At 41.1% G+C, this 18,919-nt stretch overlaps 1 protein-coding gene across 1 annotated transcript in view; it reads right to left on the minus strand.

The window, feature by feature from the left end:
* LOC142312584 (alpha-2-macroglobulin-like protein 1) overlaps positions 1 to 18,919 on the minus strand; it is a 105,437-nt gene that overhangs the window by 23,495 nt on the left and 63,023 nt on the right. Inside the window, exons 15-22 of the mRNA XM_075351573.1 lie at positions 18,098 to 18,323; positions 16,070 to 16,199; positions 11,421 to 11,542; positions 11,285 to 11,336; positions 9,005 to 9,094; positions 8,582 to 8,758; positions 8,408 to 8,489; positions 4,892 to 5,048 (exon numbers count right to left, since the gene is read on the minus strand). Of these exons, the coding sequence (XP_075207688.1) occupies positions 4,892 to 5,048; positions 8,408 to 8,489; positions 8,582 to 8,758; positions 9,005 to 9,094; positions 11,285 to 11,336; positions 11,421 to 11,542; positions 16,070 to 16,199; positions 18,098 to 18,323 (1,036 nt within the window). The remainder of the gene's footprint in view (positions 1 to 4,891; positions 5,049 to 8,407; positions 8,490 to 8,581; positions 8,759 to 9,004; positions 9,095 to 11,284; positions 11,337 to 11,420; positions 11,543 to 16,069; positions 16,200 to 18,097; positions 18,324 to 18,919) is intronic.

An 18,919-nucleotide genomic window follows, 5' to 3' on the forward strand; every position in this document is an offset into this window, starting at 1 on the left:
ATAGTAGTTATATTCTTGTACATAGGGGCAGTATTATAGTAGTTATATTCTTGTACATAGGAGCAGTATTATAGTAGTTATATTCTTGTACATAGGAGCAGTATTATAATAGTTATATTCTTGTACATAGGGGCAGTATTATAGTAGTTATATTCTTGTAGATAGGGGCAGTATTATAGTAGTTATGTTTTTGTACATAGGGGCAGTATTATAGTAGTTATATTCTTGTACATAGGGGGTAGTATTATAGTAGTTATATTCTTGTACATAGGGGCAGTATTATAGTAGTTATATTCTTGTACATAGGAGCAGTATTATAGTAGTTATATTCTTGTACATAGGAGCAGTATTATAATAGTTATATTCTTGTACATAGGGGCAGTATTATAGTAGTTATATTCTTGTACATAGGGGCAGTATTATAGTAGTTATACTCTTGTACATAGGGGGCAGTATTATAGTAGTTATATTCTTGTACATAGGGGCAGTATTATAGTAGTTATAGTCTTGTGCATAGGGGCAGTATTATAGTAGTTATACTCTTGTACATAGGGGGCAGTATTATAGTAGTTATATTCTTGTACATAGGGAGCAGTATTATAGTAGTTATATTCTTGTACATAGGGGGCAGTATTATAGTAGATATATTCTTGTACATAGGGGCAGTATTATAGTAATTATATTCTTGTACATAGGGAGCAGTATTATAGTAGTTATATTCCTGTACATAGGGGCAGTATTATAGTAGTTGTATTCTTGTACATAGGGGGCAGTATTATAGTAGTTATATTCTTGTACTTAGGGGGCAGTATTATAGTAGTTATATTCTTGTACCTAGGAGTAGTATTATAGTAGTTATATTCTTGTACGTAGGAGCAGTATTATAGTAGTTATATTCTTGTACATAGGGGCAGTATTATAGTAGTTATATTCTTGTACTTAGGGGGCAGTATTATAGCAGTTATAGTCTTGTACATAAGGGCAGTATTATAGTAGTTATATTCTTGTACATAGGAGCAGTATTATAGTAGTTATATTCTTGTACATAAGGTCAGTATTATAGTAGTTATATTCTTGTAAATAGTGGCAGTATTATAGTAGTTATATTCTTGTACATTGGGTCAGTATTATAGCAGTTATATTCTTGTAAATAGTGGCAGTATTATAGTAGTTATATTCTTGTACATTGGGTCAGTATTATAGCAGTTATATTCTTGTACATAGTGGCAGTATTATAGTAGTTATATTCTTGTACAAAGGGGAAGTATTATAGTAGTTATATTCTTGTACATAGGAGCAGTATTATAGTAGTTATATTCTTGTACATAGGAGCAGTATTATAGTAGTTATATTCTTGTACATAAGGTCAGTATTATAGCAGTTATATTCTTGTAAATAGTGGCAGTATTATAGTAGTTATATTCTTGTACATTGGGTCAGTATTATAGCAGTTATATTCTTGTACATAGTGGCAGTATTATAGTAGTTATATTCTTGTACTTAGGGGGTAGTATTATAGTAGTTATCGTCTTGTACATAGGGGCAGTATTATAGTAGTTATATTCTTGTACATAGGGGCAGTATTATAGCAGTTATATTCTTGTACATAGGGGCAGTATTATAGTAGTTATATTCTTGTACATAGGAGCAGTATTATAGTAGTTATATTCTTGTACATAGGGGCAGTATTATAGCAGTTATATTCTTGTACATAGTGGCAGTATTATAGTAGTTATATTCTTGTATATAGGAGCAGTATTATAGTAGTTATATTCTTGTATATAGGAGCAGTATTATAGTAGTTATATTCTTGTACATAGGGGCAATATTATAGTAGTTATATTCTTGTACATAGAGAGCAGTATTATAGTAGTTATATTCTTGTACATAGAGAGCAGTATTATAGTAGTTATATTCTTGTACTTAGGAGCAGTATTATAGTAGTTATATTCTTGTACATAGGGTCAGTTTTATAGTAGTTATATTCTTGTACATAGGGTCAGTATTATAGCAGTTATATTCTTGTACATAGGAGCAGTATTATAGCAGTTATATTCTTGTACATAGGGGGCAGTATTATAGTAGTTATATTCTTGTACATAGGGTCAGTATTATAGTAGTTATATTCTTGTACATAGGGGGCAATATTATAGTAGATATATTCTTGTACATAGGGGCAGTATTATAGTAATTATATTCTTGTACATAGGGGGCAGTATTATAGTAGTTATATTCTTGTACATAGGGGGCAGTATTATAGTAGTTATATTCTTGTACTTAGGAGCAGTATTATAGTAGTTATATTCTTGTACATAGGGTCAGTATTATAGTAGTTATATTCTTGTACATAGGGTCAGTATTATAGTAGTTATATTCTTGTACATAGGGGCAGTATTATAGTAGTTATATTCTTGTACATAGGGGCAGTATTATAGTAGTTATATTCTTGTACATAGGGGCAGTATTATAGTAGTTATATTCTTGTATATAGGGGCAGTATTATAGTAGTTATATTCTTGTACATAGGGGCAGTATTATAGTAGTTATATTCTTGTACATAGGAGCAGTATTATAGCAGTTATATTCTTGTACATAGGAGCAGTATTATAGCAGTTATATTCTTGTACATAGGGGGCAGTATTATAGTAGTTATATTCTTGTATATAGGGTCAGTATTATAGTAGTTATATTCTTGTACATAGGGGGCAATATTATAGTAGATATATTCTTGTACATAGGGGCAGTATTATAGTAATTATATTCTTGTACATAGGGGGCAGTATTATAGTAGTTATATTCTTGTACATAGGGGGCAGTATTATAGTAGTTATATTCTTGTACATCGGGGCAGTATTATAGTAGTTATAGTCTTGTACATAGGGGCAGTATTATAGTAGTTATATTCTTGTATATAGGAGCAGTATTATAGTAGTTATATTCTTGTATATAGGAGCAGTATTATAGTAGTTATATTCTTGTACATAGGGGCAGTCTTATAGTAGTTATATTCTTGTACACAGGGGCAGTTTTGTAGCAGTTATATTCTTGTACATAGGAGCAGTATTATAGTAGTTATATTCTTGTACATAGGGGCAGTATTATAGTAGTTATATTCTTGTACATAGGGGCAGTATTATAGTAGTTATATTCTTGTACATAGGGGGTAGTATTATAGTAGTTATATTCTTGTACATAGGGGCAGTATTATAGTAGTTATATTCTTGTACATAGGAGCAGTATTATAGTAGTTATATTCTTGTACATAGGAGCAGTATTATAATAGTTATATTCTTGTACATAGGGGCAGTATTATAGTAGTTATATTCTTGTACATAGGGGCAGTATTATAGTAGTTATGTTTTTGTACATAGGGGCAGTATTATAGTAGTTATATTCTTGTACATAGGGGGCAGTATTATAGTAGTTATCTTCTTGTACATAGGGTCAGTATTATAGTAGTTATATTCTTGTACATAGGAGCAGTATTATAGTAGTTATATTCTTGTACATAGGGGCAGTATTATAGTAGTTATATTCTTGTACATAGGGGCAGTATTATAGTAGTTTTATTCTTGTACATAGGGGCAGTATTATAGCAGTTATATTCTTGTACATAGGGGCAGTATTATAGTAGTTATATTCTTGTACATAGGAGCAGTATTATAGTAGTTATATTCTTGTACATAGGGGCAGTATTATAGCAGTTATATTCTTGTACATAGTGGCAGTATTATAGTAGTTATATTCTTGTACTTAGGAGCAGTATTATAGTAGTTATATTCTTGTACATAGGGTCAGTATTATAGTAGTTATATTCTTGTACATAGGGTCAGTATTATAGTAGTTATATTCTTGTACATAGGAGCAGTATTATAGTAGTTATATTCTTGTACATAGGAGCAGTATTATAGCAGTTATATTCTTGTACATAGGAGCAGTATTATAGCAGTTATATTCTTGTACATAGGGTCAGTATTATAGTAGTTATATTCTTGTACATAGGGGGCAATATTATAGTAGATATATTCTTGTACATAGGGGCAGTATTATAGTAATTATATTCTTGTACATAGGGGGCAGTATTATAGTAGTTATATTCTTGTACATAGGGGGCAGTATTATAGTAGTTATATTCTTGTACATCGGGGCAGTATTATAGTAGTTATAGTCTTGTACATAGGAGCAGTATTATAGTAATTATATTCTTGTACATAGGGAGCAGTATTATAGTAGTTATATTCTTGTACATAGGGAGCAGTATTATAGTAGTTATATTCTTATACATAGGGGCAGTATTATAGTAGATATATTCTTGTACATAGGGGCAGTATTATAGTAATTATATTCTTGTACATAGGGAGCAGTATTATAGTAGTTATATTCCTGTACATAGGGGCAGTATTATAGTAGTTATATTCTTGTACATAGGAGCAGTATTATAGTAGTTATATTCTTGTACATAGGGGCAGTATTATAGTAGTTATATTCTTGTACATAGGGGGCAGTATTATAGTAGTTATATTCTTGTACATAGGGGGCAGTATTATATTAGTTATAGTCTTGTACATAGGGGCAGTATTATAGTAGTTATACTCTTGTACATAGGGGGCAGTATTATAGTAGTTATATTCTTGTACATAGGGGCAGTATTATAGTAGTTATAGTCTTGTGCATAGGGGCAGTATTATAGTAGTTATACTCTTGTACATAGGGGGCAGTATTATAGTAGTTATATTCTTGTACATAGGGGGCAGTATTATAGTAGTTATATTCTTGTACATAGGGGGCAGTATTATAGTAGCTATATTCATGCACCTGAATTACAGTGGTTTTGCTTAATGTGTGGCTTTAAAGAACATGATTTAGTCTTTTATTCTTATGTCCGTGTTACCTTCATGCTTGTGTGATACAACATCCCTCGACTGATAAAGCTGCCGTCTTGTTGCTGCTGAGCTCTAAGCCATGATAAAGCCTGGTTTATAACAGTCTGATCAATATAAATGTACTCTGAAGATGGGATGAAACATACGATCACGCATGCGGTCAGCCTAGGAACAGAGACAGGTCTGTAAGTGACAAGTAGGACGAGAATCCTCAGAGAAAACCAAAGTAGAATGGAAAACAATCAATGTACAAATGAAATATAAAGCAGCACGAGAAGAAAATTAGAAGACCCAGATCTTGTAGATGACGTCCACCAGGGATGAGGATATTCCCTTTGTGTCCATTTCACAAGCATAGAGGGCTGATTTATTGTGCAGTTTACGCCAATTTTCTGGTGCGAAACGGCTTGAAATTTTGCTATTTTTTTGCATTAGTTGCAGTTGCGCAAAATTTTGGGGGGCTTTTGACATTTTCACAAGTTATGGCAATTTCTCCAAACTCTTGGAAAGATGGGTGGAGCTTGGGTGCGACGGTGCGTGGCCGAATAATCCCAACAAACCCATTATCATCTAATCCGCAAGAGAGACATGAATGGCAGAAATATCCGCCAGTTCCAAAACATGCGCCAAGAGGTGCACGCTTATGGCGCATTATATTCCAGCGCACACTTCATCACGGCTGGCAAAAAATGGCAATCTTTAATGAATTAGGGCCATATTAACCAAAACTCTGTCTAGGCTAATGAATTAAGTAGACGTCAGGTAGGGTGGGAAGAAAAATCTGATGTCGGGTAGGGTGGGAAGAAAAATTCTGACATTGGGGAGGTTGGGAAGAAAAATCCTTACGTCAGGTAGGGTGGGAAGAAAAATTCTGTCGTAGGGTAGAGTGGGAAGAGTAATTGTGACGTCAGGTAGGGTGGGAAGAAAAATCCTAATGCAGGATAGAGCGGGAAGAACAATTCTGACGTCAGTTAGCGGGGGAAGAAAAATCCTGACATCCGGTAGAGTGGGAAGAAAACTCCTGACATTGGGTAGGGTGGGAAGAAAAATTCTGACGTTGAGTAGGGTGGGAAGAAAAATTATGACGTCAGTTAGCGGGGGAAGAAAAATTCTGACATCAGGTAGAGTGGGAAGAAAAATCCTGACATTGGGTAGGGTGGGAAGAAAAATTATGACGTCGGGTAGGGTGGGAAGAACAATTCTGACGTCGGGTAGGGTGGTAAGAACAATTCTGATGTCTGTTAGGGTGGGAAAGAAAATCTGATGTCGGGTAGGGTGGGAAGAAAAATTCTGTCGTAAGGTAGAGTGGGAAGAAAAATTGTGTCGTAGGGTAGAATGGGAAGAGCAATTGTGACGTCAGGTAGGGTGGGAAGAAAAATCCCAACGCAGGATAGAGTGGGAAGAACAATTCTGACGTCAGGTAGAGTGGGAAGAAAAATCCTGACATTGGGTAGGGTGGGAAGAAAAATTCTGACGTCGGGTAGGGTGGGAAGAAAAATTCTGACGTCGGGTAGGATGGGAAGAAAAATCCTGACATTGGGTAGGGTGGGAAGAAAAATTCTGACGTCGGGTAGGGTGGGAAGAAAAATTCTGACGTCGGGTAGGATGGGAAGAAAAATTCTGACGTCAGGTAGGGTGGGAAGAAAAATCCTGCCGCAGGGTACAGTGGGAAGAACAATTATGACGTCAGGTAGGGTGGGAAGAAAAATCCTAATGCAGGATAGGGTGGGAAGAAAATTCTGACATTGGGTAGAGTGGGAAGAAAAATTCTGACATTGGGTACGGTGGGAAGAACAATTCTGACATTGGGTAGAGTGGGAAGAAAAATTCTGACGTTGAGTAGGGTGGGAAGAAAAATTATGACGTCAGTTAGCGGGGGAAGAAAAATTCTGACATCAGGTAGAGTGGGAAGAAAAATCCTGACATTGGGTAGGGTGGGAAGAAAAATTATGACGTCGGGTAGGGTGGGAAGAACAATTCTGACGTCGGGTAGGGTGGGAAGAACAATTATGACGTCAGGTAGGGTGGGAAGAAAATCCTGATGTCAGGTATGGTGGGAAGAAAAATTCTGACATTGGGTAGGGTGGGAAGAAAAATTCTGACATTGGGTAGGGTGGGAAGAAAAATTCTGACATTGGGTTGGGTGGGAAGAAAAATTCTGACATTGGGTAGAGTGGGAAGAAAAATTCTGATGTCAGGTATGGTGGGAAGAAAAATTCTGACGTCGGGTAGGATGGGAAGAAAAATCCTGACATTGGGTCAGGTACGATGGGAAGAAAATCCTGATGTCAGGTATGGTGGGAAGAAAAATTCTGACATTGGGTAGAAAGGGAAGAAAAATTCTGACATTGGGTAGGGTGGGAAGAAAAATTCTGACATTGGGTAGAGTGGGAAGAAAAATTCTGATGTCAGGTAGTGTGGGGAGAAAAATTCTGACGTCGGGTAGGATGGGAAGAAAAATCCTGACATTGGGTAGGGTGGGAAGAAAAATTCTGACGTCGGGTAGGGTGGGAAGAAAAATCCTGCCGCAGGGTACAGTGGGAAGAACAATTATGACGTCAGGTAGGGTGGGAAGAAAAATCCTAATGCAGGATAGAGTGGGAAGAAAAATTCTGACATTGGGTAGAGTGGGAAGAAAAATTCTGACATTGGGTACGGTGGGAAGAAAAATTCTGACATCCGGTAGGGTGGGAAGAACAATTCTGACATTGGGTAGGGTGGGAAGAAAAATTCTGACATTGGGTAGAAAGGGAAGAAAAATTCTGACATTGGGTAGGGTGGGAAGAAAAATTCTGACATTGGGTAGAGTGGGAAGAAAAATTCTGATGTCAGGTAGTGTGGGGAGAAAAATTCTGACGTCGGGTAGGATGGGAAGAAAAATCCTGACATTGGGTAGGGTGGGAAGAAAAATTATGACGTCGGGTAGGGTGGGAAGAAAAATCCTGCCGCAGGGTACAGTGGGAAGAACAATTATGACGTCAGGTAGGGTGGGAAGAAAAATCCTAATGCAGGATAGAGTGGGAAGAAAAATTCTGACATTGGGTAGAGTGGGAAGAAAAATTCTGACATTGGGTACGGTGGGAAGAAAAATTCTGACATTGGGTAGAGTGGGAAGAAAAATTCTGACATTGGGTACGGTGGGAAGAAAAATTCTGACATTGGGTAGGGTTGGAAGAAAAATTCTGACATTGGGTAGAGTGGGAAGAAAATCCTGATGTCAGGTATGGTGGGAAGAAAAATTCTGACGTCGGGTAGATTGAGAAGAACAATTGTGATGTCAGGTAGGGTGGGAAGAAAAATCCTGACGTCAGGTAGGGTTAGGTAGAAAAATTCTGATGTCAGGTAGGGTGGGAAGAAAAGTTCTGACGTTGAGTAGGGTGGAAAGAAAAGTTCTGATGTCAGGTAGTGTTGGAAGAAAAAAATGTAAAATTATTATTTTTCTGCTATTTTTAATTTCATAATTAGAGATAAGAAAGTTGTGACACAGATAAAGTCACGTGAGAGGAGAGATAAAATATATTCACCAAGTACTTCCATCTGCATCACTCATCCCAAATGCACTGTAGGAGCCGTCCGTGCGTTTGTATTGGAGCTCTCGGGCATATCCTGGTGATGGGCGACATTGGAGTAGTAGTTTGGGGACAGTAAAAGTATCTGGGAGGTCTTCATTATAGATCATGAGGAGAAGAGTAACTCACCGTCTTGCAGGTAGCCGATGGCTGTATTTCTTAGTGTCGCACTCAACTCTCCGGTGGCTTCCAGATACTGGAGCGCACATACCTCTGGTACCATGGTTAACAAATTTTGTTCCCCGCAGCCATAGGGCGCTACGATGAGCTTGTCAAGGTTTTTCAGTGTTGACCCTAAAGCGTTACCTGAGACAAAAATGTTCACCAGTGATCTATCAATGGGATCGAAGATGATCATTACAGGCATGAAGCCCTAAAAGGTCTGTGAGTCAAGCTCAAGACCAGGCGTATAAAGTTTTTGTAAAGTCACCCAACTTTTTAGATGGATGTAAGCCGTCACTCTGGAAAATGTATACATTAAATACATGATGCATCCATTTTCTTTGCAGCCATTAATCCCTTAGATCATTTTGGAGATACTTTTGATCTTACCCATCACGTTAACTTCCGCACTCTCAGATTTCTCCACAAACACTTTTGGAAGAACAATTGCAAATGATTTCTCTATTCTGGACACGGTATCTAGAAAAAGTAGAACAGTTATATTTACTAAATAGATCTCTTAGACCTGATATCATTGGTGTACTTGCAGTGAAAATCCTTTTTTAAATTCAATATCCACCCACCTATCCCGATTGGTAGGTCCTCAAAGTACCTCCTTCCTGCTGCTGCTACTACTGCTGAATCTCCAACCTCTTCACTCAGTATTTCTCCTCCCTGCTGCTTAATTTTCACCCATCTAGTTTGATTGACAAATCCTCAGTGTCCCTCCTCCTCGTTGCTATCAATCAGCCCACCTAACCTGATTAACAACTCCTCAATGTTCCTCCTTCCTTCTGCTGCTGAATCGCCACCCATCCTTATTGGCAGGTCTTCTGTCTCCTTGCTGTTGCTGAATCTAAACCCACCTAATCAAATTAACAGGTCCTCAATGTCCCTCCGTCCTCCCGGCTGCCAAATCTCCGCCCACCTAGCCTGATTGGCAGCTCCTCAGTGTCCCTTCTCCCTGCCATTCTCACACTGCTCTGTACAAGCTGCACCTGTCAGTCACGAAGGACGAGTGGAGACAGCTGCCAAGTCTCCACCCATCTAGTCTGATTCATAGGTCCTCAAGGTACCTCCTTCCTGCTGCTGCTGAATCTCCAATCACCACGCCCTCAGTATTTCTTCTCACTGCTGATGAATCTCCACCCACCTAGTTTGACAAATCCTCAGTGTCCCTCCTCCCCGCTGCTGGAGATTCAGCAGCAAGAAGGAGAGACATTGAGGAGTAGTTAATCAGGATAGGTGGGCTTATTGACAACAGCGGGGAGGAAGGACACTGAGGATTCATCAATACAATTAGGTGGGTGGAGATTCAGCAGAAGAAAGGAGAACTACTGAGAGCCTGTCAATAAGGACGCGGGAAGATTTAGCAGAAGGAAGGAGAGACATTGAGGAGTTGTTAATCTTGGCTCTCAGTAGTTCTCCTCCCTGCTGCTGAATCTCCACCCTCCTAGTTTGACAAATCCTCAGTGTCCCTCCTCCCTGCTGATGTCAATCAGCCAACCTTTCCTGATTAACAACTCCTTGATGTCCCTCCTTCCTTCCGCTGCTGAATCTCCACCCATCCTTATTGGCAGCTCCTCAGTGTCCTTTCTCCCTGCCATTCTCACACTGCTCTGTACAAGCTGCACCTGTCAGTCACGAAGGACGAGTGGAGACAGCTGCCAAGTCTCCACCCATCTAGTCTGATTCATAGGTCCTCAAGGTGCCTCCTTCCTGCTGCTGCTGAATCTCCAATCACCACACCCTCAGTATTTCTTCTCACTGCTGCTGAATCTCCACCCTCCTAGTTTGACAAATCCTCAGTGTCCCTCCTCCCTGCTGATGTCAATCAGGCAACCTTTCCTGATTAACAACTCCTCGATGTCCCTCCTTCTTTCCACTGCTGAATCTCCACCCATCCTTATTGGCATTTCGTCTGTGTCCTTGCTGCTGCTGAATCTAAACCCACCTATTCAAATTATAGTTCCGCAATGTCCTTCCTTCTTCCCTGCTGCTGCTGAATCTCCACCCACCTTGCCTGATTGGCCACTCCCCAGTGTCCCTCCTCCCTGCCGTTCTCACACTGCTGTATACAAGCTGCACCTGCCAGTGAGGAAGGACGAGCGGAGACTTAATACACTTGGACTCATGAGCTCTCTCTATAGCCAACCATCCTGACCTGAATTAGCACAGTAAGTAAGCAGACCCATCAGGTCACAGGTCTATTCCATAATGTATAGAATTACATAGTCATTTCACATTTTTTATCTTTAGCAAAAAAATACTCTTTTATCTGCAGCATTTTTTTCCCATAATTTTTGCAATATTTTTTGTGATTTTTTTTTTTTTTCACTTTTGCCACTTTTCTTCTACTTGCAGATTTTTGTTTTCAAAGATTTTTCCACTGAATTCTCAATAAAGAAAAAAATAAATAAAATGGCATGCATGTAAAAAGAAAAAGCCAAAATTGATTTTTTTTTTTTCCATTTTCCAGTACACTATATGGTAACATAAATGGTGTCATTCAAAAGTACAACTCGTCCCGCAAAAAACAAGTCCTCATATGGCTGTATTGGTGGGAAGAAAAAAAAAATATGGTTCTTCAAAGAAGAAGAGGAAAAAAACGGAAAATGGCCTCAGCGGGAAGGGGATATAAATATACAGGATCTATAGGTGATTGGTTACCGTTCAGACATATGTACACATTCTCAGCCACTTCTTTTCTGACGCCTCTGGCCTGGATGAGAGAGAGAAGAATGAATCAGGTTCTCCCGCTTCTCGCTGTGACATATACTGTAATATTTGGCTCTTTAGAACTTACTTTGACCAGAAGTTGCCTTTGCAGTAGGTCGATGTTTCCCTCCGGGGGCACAAGTATCGGCCTCCCACGACAGGATTCATCGCTGGCCACCGCTTCCACTCTCACATTGATTTCTATCACGCCTAGAAACATAAAAACCCATGTAAATGGACACCTGGGGGTTACCAGTTTTATTTAGTGATACTTTTTATGATCTTTCCAATTGGGTGTGGCTCACAGGATCCTCGGGGGCGTGTCTTTAGGCAGCTGCACACAGTTTGCAATCAATGCTGCTAGTAGCAGACTGTGTGAAGAGAATGGTAACACCCGGTCCATATACACATATCCCAGCAATATGATTTATGGTTTATAGGGATACAAAACGCTGTAAATGCAGAAAAAAAGTAAAAAGAAAAAAAAAACTACATTTTTTCCTATTTTTTGTCATGTAAAAACTGAGAAATTTATAAAGAAATCTTTACCTTCTCTTCACTGTCTTGTATCTGGCTTTAATACAACTGACTGCAGCAGGAGCCTCTCCCCTTCTTCCCTGATTTGAGTGGCTAACGAGACAGTGTTTACACCGGCCACAGCGCACGATGGAAGTGATTGGCAGGAGATTAAAGAGAATCTGTATGCAGGTTTTTGCTAATCTGACAGCAGCAGGATGTAGGGACAGATATCCTGATTCCAGTGATGTATCACTTACTTTACAGGGTGCAGCAGTTGTTATATGATCACAGCTTTCTCTGCTGCAGATCTAGCAGAGCTTACAGTTAGGTCCAGAAATCTTTGGACAGTGACACAATTTTGGCGAGTTGGGCTCTGCATGTCACCACATTGGATTTGAAATGAAACCTCTACAACAGAATTCAAGTGCAAAAAAACAACCTCCACTCAAAAATATTATATATTGCAAAGTGTGCACAGTACCAACATTCCAAACTGTACTATTGAAAAAATGAGATTTTTGGCAAAAAATTGCAATTTTTCGAGCCACCCCGCCAACGTCACGGCAAATCTCCTGGGGCAGTCCTAACACTAAAATATTTTTATTTAAAGTGTGCCATGTGGCCTCACATATGCAAAATTAGGACTGCACAGCACGTACCTTGTGCTTTTCAGTCACCGTCTCCATGACTGATTCATGGTTGTGGGCGGGACAGGCCCGAGCACATGCTGCTTAGAATAAATAGCCAGTGGACGGGGTTGGATGGCCAGTGTGAACAGCCACCAACCGCCAAAAATCAGGACAGATGGAAAAATAAACATGAGTTGCACCTCATGTTTATTTTTCCATCTGTCCTGATTTTTGGCGGTTGGTGGCTGTTCACACTGGCCATCCAACCCCGTCCACTGGCTATTTATTCTAAGCAGCATGTGCTCGGGCCTGTCCCGCCCACAACCATGAATCAGTCATGGAGACGGTGACTGAAAAGCACAAGGTACGTGCTGTGCAGTCCTAATTTTGCATATGTGAGGCCACATGGCACACTTTAAATAAAAATATTTTAGTGTTAGGACTGCCCCAGGAGATTTGCCGTGACGTTGGCGGGGTGGCTCGAAAAATTGCAATTTTTTGCCAAAAATCTCATTTTTTCAATAGTACAGTTTGGAATGTTGGTACTGTGCACACTTTGCAATATATAATATTTTTGAGTGGAGGTTGTTTTTATGCTGTTTTTTCTTGTTATATAGAATTCAAGTGCAGATTGTAACGCTTAATTTGAAGGTTTGAACAAAAATATCTGATAGAAATTGTAGGAATTGTACACATTTCTTTACAAACACTCCACATTTTAGGAGGTCAAAAGTAATTGGACAAATAAACCAAACCCAAAAAAAAAATTTTTATTTTCAATATTTTGTTGACAATCCTTTGGAGGCAATCACTGCCTTAGTCTGGAACCCATGGACATCACCAAATGCTGGGTTTCCTCCTTCTTAATGCTTTGCCAGGCCTTTACAGCCGCAGCCTTCAGGTCTTGCTTGTTTGTGGGTCTTTTCGTCTTAAGTCTGGATTTGAGCAAGTGAAATGCATGCTCAATTGGGTTAAGATCTGGTGATTGACTTGGCTATTGCAGAATGTTCCACTTTTTTGCACTCATGAACTCCTGGGTAGCTTTGGCTGTATGCTTGGGGTCATTGTCCATCTGTACTATGAAGCGCCGTCCGATCAACTTTGCGGCATTTGGCTGAATCTGGGCTGAAAGTATATCCCGGTACACTTCAGAATTCATCCGGCTACTCTTGTCTGCTGTTATGTCATCAATAAACACAAGTGACCCAGTGCCATTGAAAGCCATGCATGCCCATGCCATCACGTTGCCTCCACCATGTTTTACAGAGGATGTGGTGTGCCTTGGATCATGTGCCGTTCCCTTTCTTCTCCAAACTTTTTTCTTCCCATCATTCTGGTACAGGTTGATCTTGGTCTCATCTGTCCATAGAATACTTTTCCAGAACTGAGCTGGCTTCATGAGGTGTTTTTCAGCAAATGTAACTCTGGCCTGTCTATTTTTGGAATTGATGAATGGTTTGCATCTAGATGTGAACCCTTTGTATTTACTTTCATGGAGTCTTCTCTTTACTGGTGACTTAGAGACAGATACACCTACTTCACTGAGAGTGTTCTGGACTTCAGTTGATGTTGTGAACGGGTTCTTCTTCACCAAAGAAAGTATGCGGCGATCATCCACCACTGTTGTCATCCGTGGACGCCCAGGCCTTTTTGAGTTCCCAAGCTCACCAGTCAATTCCTTTTTTCTCAGAATGTACCCGACTGTTGATTTTGCTACTCCAAGCATGTCTGCTATCTCTCTGATGGATTTTTTCTTTTTTTTCAGCCTCAGGATGTTCTGCTTCACCTCAATTGAGAGTTCCTTAGACCGCATGTTGTCTGGTCACAGCAACAGCTTCCAAATGCAAAACCACACACCTGTAATCAACCCCAGACCTTTTAACTACTTCATTGATTATAGGTTAACGAGGGAGACGCCTTCAGAGTTAATTGCAGCCCTTAGAGTCCCTTGTCCAATTACTTTTGGTCCCTTGAAAAAGAGGAGGCTATGCATTACGGAGCTATGATTCCTAAACCCTTTTTCCGATTTGGATGTGAAAACTCTCATATTGCAGCTGGGAGTGTGCACTTTCAGCCCATATTATATATATAATTGTATTTCTGAACATGTTTTTGTAAACAGCTAAAATAACAAAACTTGTGTCACTGTCCAAATATTTCTGGCCCTGACTGTAGAATGCTGAGCTGTGTATATTCCCGCCCACACCACTGATTAACAGCTTTCTGTGTAAATTGTAAAACTGCTAATCAGTGGTTGGACTCAAAGGCAACTGACACCTATTGCAGTAGTGATAATCTCCTGCTGATAAAACATTGATTGTATTGCTACAGCAAAATACAGTCTACTAAGTGACACAACGCTGGAATCAGGGTTCAGTCTTCATCATGCTGCTCTCAGATTACATGGAAAAACCCTGGTGACAGATTCCATTTAATTCCTTTGTTCTCTGTAGGTTTTCCACTAGATCAAGGTCTCACGTCAGTTTTCGACAGACGGGTTGTGTCTGAAATATTCACATAGAGACTCATAACCATTATTGTTTATGTTTTCAGGCGTACTTTTTTTTTCAGACCGAGTGGTCCATAACAAAACCATGAAATGTCTGATATTGATATGCGTCACAGATCAAAACAAGCCAATGCAAGTCTATGGTTTTGCAGTAAAAAAAATCGGATGGCACTCAGATGCCGTCCGTGTGCCGGCCTACTTTCATATATATGCAGGGCAAAGCTTGAGAAACCTTCTTGTGGGCTAAAAAAAGTAATGAAAATCTTAAGGTAAAAAGTGACACTGGCCAGAAACTGTCAGTTTTGTCTCTCAGTCGCCCGCTTCTAACTTCTTTTATAAACCTCACCCCCTAGGACCCTGGGAAACGGTAAGTTTGGTGTCTCAGTTGCCAGCTTCTAACTTCCTTTATAAACCTCACCCTGGGGGTATTTGGCTGCGGTTTATAGTTTGTTTCTGACTGAGCTATGGAGAAGTTGTCTTCTATTGCTGCAGAATCCTGTGGTTGATGCTGCCTAGATAAGTGTTGTCTTTACCATCTACCAGGGCTCTGCTGATTGCAGCTGTGCTTCCCTTGTTTTTTTCCCTTATGTCTCCCATTAGTGATAGTGGTGTTGACGAAGAGCTCATACTCTCCATCCTTACTTAGGACCCATTTGCCAGGGTAAGATAGGGCCCCAGATATTCCAGCTTGGGGACGGAACCTGTATAGGGTCTGTGAGGGCAGATAGGGTCAGCTGCAGTTGTAGTCAGGGGTCACCACTTCCCCCTTTACTGGCCAGGAATTTGGGCATTCAGATATGAATGCTTCTGGGTTGCATGGCATAGGAGACCTGACAGGTTCCCTTTTAAAACTGGTGCTCTTGCACCGCTCATCTCAGGATATGTTGAGCCAAGAGAAATAGTTAAGATTGGACACATTTGTAATGATGTCAGGTCAATGCTAAACAAAACCCAGAGAAATGCTGAATACAGCAATGGATGAGGACTGAGCATAAAATATGAATTACCGTAAACCATAATAAATAGGCGCTCCATAATAAACCTATAACGTGTGCCAGAAGGGTGCCTGGCGGCATTTACCTATGGTGGTGGCGGTGATATTCCAGGTGAAGGTCACTGTTTCATTGGCACAGATGCAACTGGAATTTACACATTGCTGCTGGCATCCTTGCACTGTGAAATTTGTAGAACTGATCAGGGTTATCTGGGCCTAAGCGACATAATACATCAGCTGGTAAATGACAGAGAAAATATAAAGCAGAGCAGGGAATAGATATAGTCAGAGCATGGTAGTGCCCACTCATCACTAGTAACGAGTACTGAGAACCCGAGCATGGTAGTGCCCACTCATCACTAGTTACCAGTACTGAGCACCCGAGCATGGTAGTGCCCACTCATCACTAGTAACGAGTACTGAGAACCCGAGCATGGTAGTGCCCACTCATCACTAGTTACCAGTACTGAGCACCCGAGCATGGTAGTGCCCGCTCATCACTAGTTACCAGTACTGAGCACCTGAGCATGGTAGTGCCCGCTCATCACTAGTTACAAGTACTGAGCACCTGAGCATGGTAGTGCCCGCTTATCACTAGTTACGAGTACTGAGCACCCGAGCATGGTAGTGCCCACTCATCACTAGTAACGAGTACTGAGAACCCGAGCATGGTAGTGCCCACTCATCACTAGTTACGAGTACTGAGCACCCGAGCATGGTAGTGCCCGCTCATCACTAGTTACCAGTACTGAGCACCCGAGCATGGTAGTGCCCGCTCATCACTAGTTACGAGTACTGAGCACCCGAGCATGGTAGTGCCCACTCATCACTAGTTACGAGTACTGAGCACCCGAGCATGGTAGTGCCCGCTCATCACTAGTTACCAGTACTGAGCACCCGAGCATGGTAGTGCCCGCTCATCACTAGTTACGAGTACTGAGCACCCGAGCATGGTAGTGCCCGCTCATCACTAGTTACCAGTACTGAGCACCCGAGCATGGTAGTGCCCGCTCATCACTAGTTACGAGTACTGAGCACCCGAGCATGGTAGTGCCCGCTCATCACTAGTTACGAGTACAGAACACCCGAGCATGGTAGTGCCCGCTCATCACTAGTTACGAGTACAGAACACCCGAGCATGGTAGTGCCCGCTCATCACTAGTTACGAGTACTGAGCACCCGAGCATGGTAGTGCTCACTCATCACTAGTTACGAGTACTGAGCACCCGAGCATGGTAGTGCTCCTCATCACTAGTTATGAGTACTGAGCACCCGAGCATGGTAGTGCCCGCTCATCACTAGTTACAAGTACAGAGCACCCGAGCATGGTAGTGCCCGCTCATCACTAGTTACCAGTACAGAGCACCCGAGCATGGTAGTGCCCACTCATCACTAGTTACCAGTACAGAGTACCCGAGCATGGTAGTGCTCACTCATCACTAGTTACCAGTACTGAGCACCCGAGCATGGTAGTGCCCGCTCATCACTAGTTACCAGTACTGAGCACCTGAGCATGGTAGTGCTCACTCATCACTAGTTACGAGTACAGAGCACCCGAGCATGGTAGTGCCCGCTCATCACTAGTTACCAGTACAGAGTACCCGAGCATGGTAGTGCTCACTCATCACTAGTTACCAGTACTGAGCACCCGAGCATGGTAGTGCCCGCTCATCACTAGTTACCAGTACTGAGCACCTGAGCATGGTAGTGCTCACTCATCACTAGTTACGAGTACAGAGCACCCGAGCATGGTAGTGCCCGCTCATCACTAGTTACGAGTATAGCGCACATGAGCATGGTAGTGCCCGCTCATCACTAATAAACATTAATTTTTAAGCAATTTTTTTCAAGAAAATATTGATCAGGAGGACGGGTAATATACTTATTCTTTTTATTTTTGATAATCAATGAAGTATAGAATTATTAATTATTCGGCTATCTGTAACCAGTGCACATCCCCATATGCTGCAGATTTTCATCCTTTATAATACATAGAGTCAGATCTGCAGCAAATCCTCATCAAAATAGATATCAGAGAGTTTGATCTAGATTTGTGGAAAGATCTGCGGTGGAAAATTGTAGACATTCTTTGCAGGAAACTTTTTATAACTCACCTCTATACAATGTTCAAAATAATTGAAGACGGTGGCTTTGAGAACGAGAATCTCTCCTTGGACGATGGAACGTGGCAGAGTTAGGTCGACAAAGAAGGGTTTATAGACCGTCAAAGAAACCTCTGGGGAGAGGACAAAACCAATGTCTCCAACGCAGAAGGCCCTGGCATTGAACTGTGTGATGGTGTCTGGAGCGATCACTGGTATGCTCGAATTATTAGAGTTACTGAAAAGAGGACAATTAAAATAAATTAATAAAACAACGACTAAAAATATGTGCAGACAAGACAATGTGTTCCTGAAGTCTGGTCAACAAAGCAGTAAATCCAGAGGGGGCATAAAGGGTTTGGCAGGGGCGGAACAATCACGGTCACAGGGATTGCAACTGCAACTGGGCCCGAGGGTGTAGGGGGTCCGCCGGCCCCAGCTGGATGTGTGTCTGAGGGCGAACATCCAGCTGGAATTCATTGCAGCACAGAGACCCATCAGGTCCCTGCACTGCGATACACACTGTGGGCCAAACAGAAGCCGGCAGTTTTCATCGGTGTCCCAGTGACTGTAGCGGCACATGACAATGATGTCATGTGTTGCCATAGCACGGACACTGATGAATGCCGCTGGCTTTTGCCCGGTGGCTGCACAGGAGGATGCTGCGCAATGTTGGAGCCAGGGAGGGTAAGTTTAATGGGGGGGGTTTGCGTTAGACAGAACGGAGACATATTTACCAGGATACAGGCATATGTACCACCAGGGACCCAGGAGGGGGACAATATATACCAGGAGGCGGACAGTATATATCAGGAGGGCCCCAGAAGAGGGACA

This window comes from Anomaloglossus baeobatrachus, chromosome 5 (genome assembly GCF_048569485.1).
Source record: "Anomaloglossus baeobatrachus isolate aAnoBae1 chromosome 5, aAnoBae1.hap1, whole genome shotgun sequence".
Lineage (NCBI taxonomy): Eukaryota > Metazoa > Chordata > Amphibia > Anura > Aromobatidae > Anomaloglossus > Anomaloglossus baeobatrachus.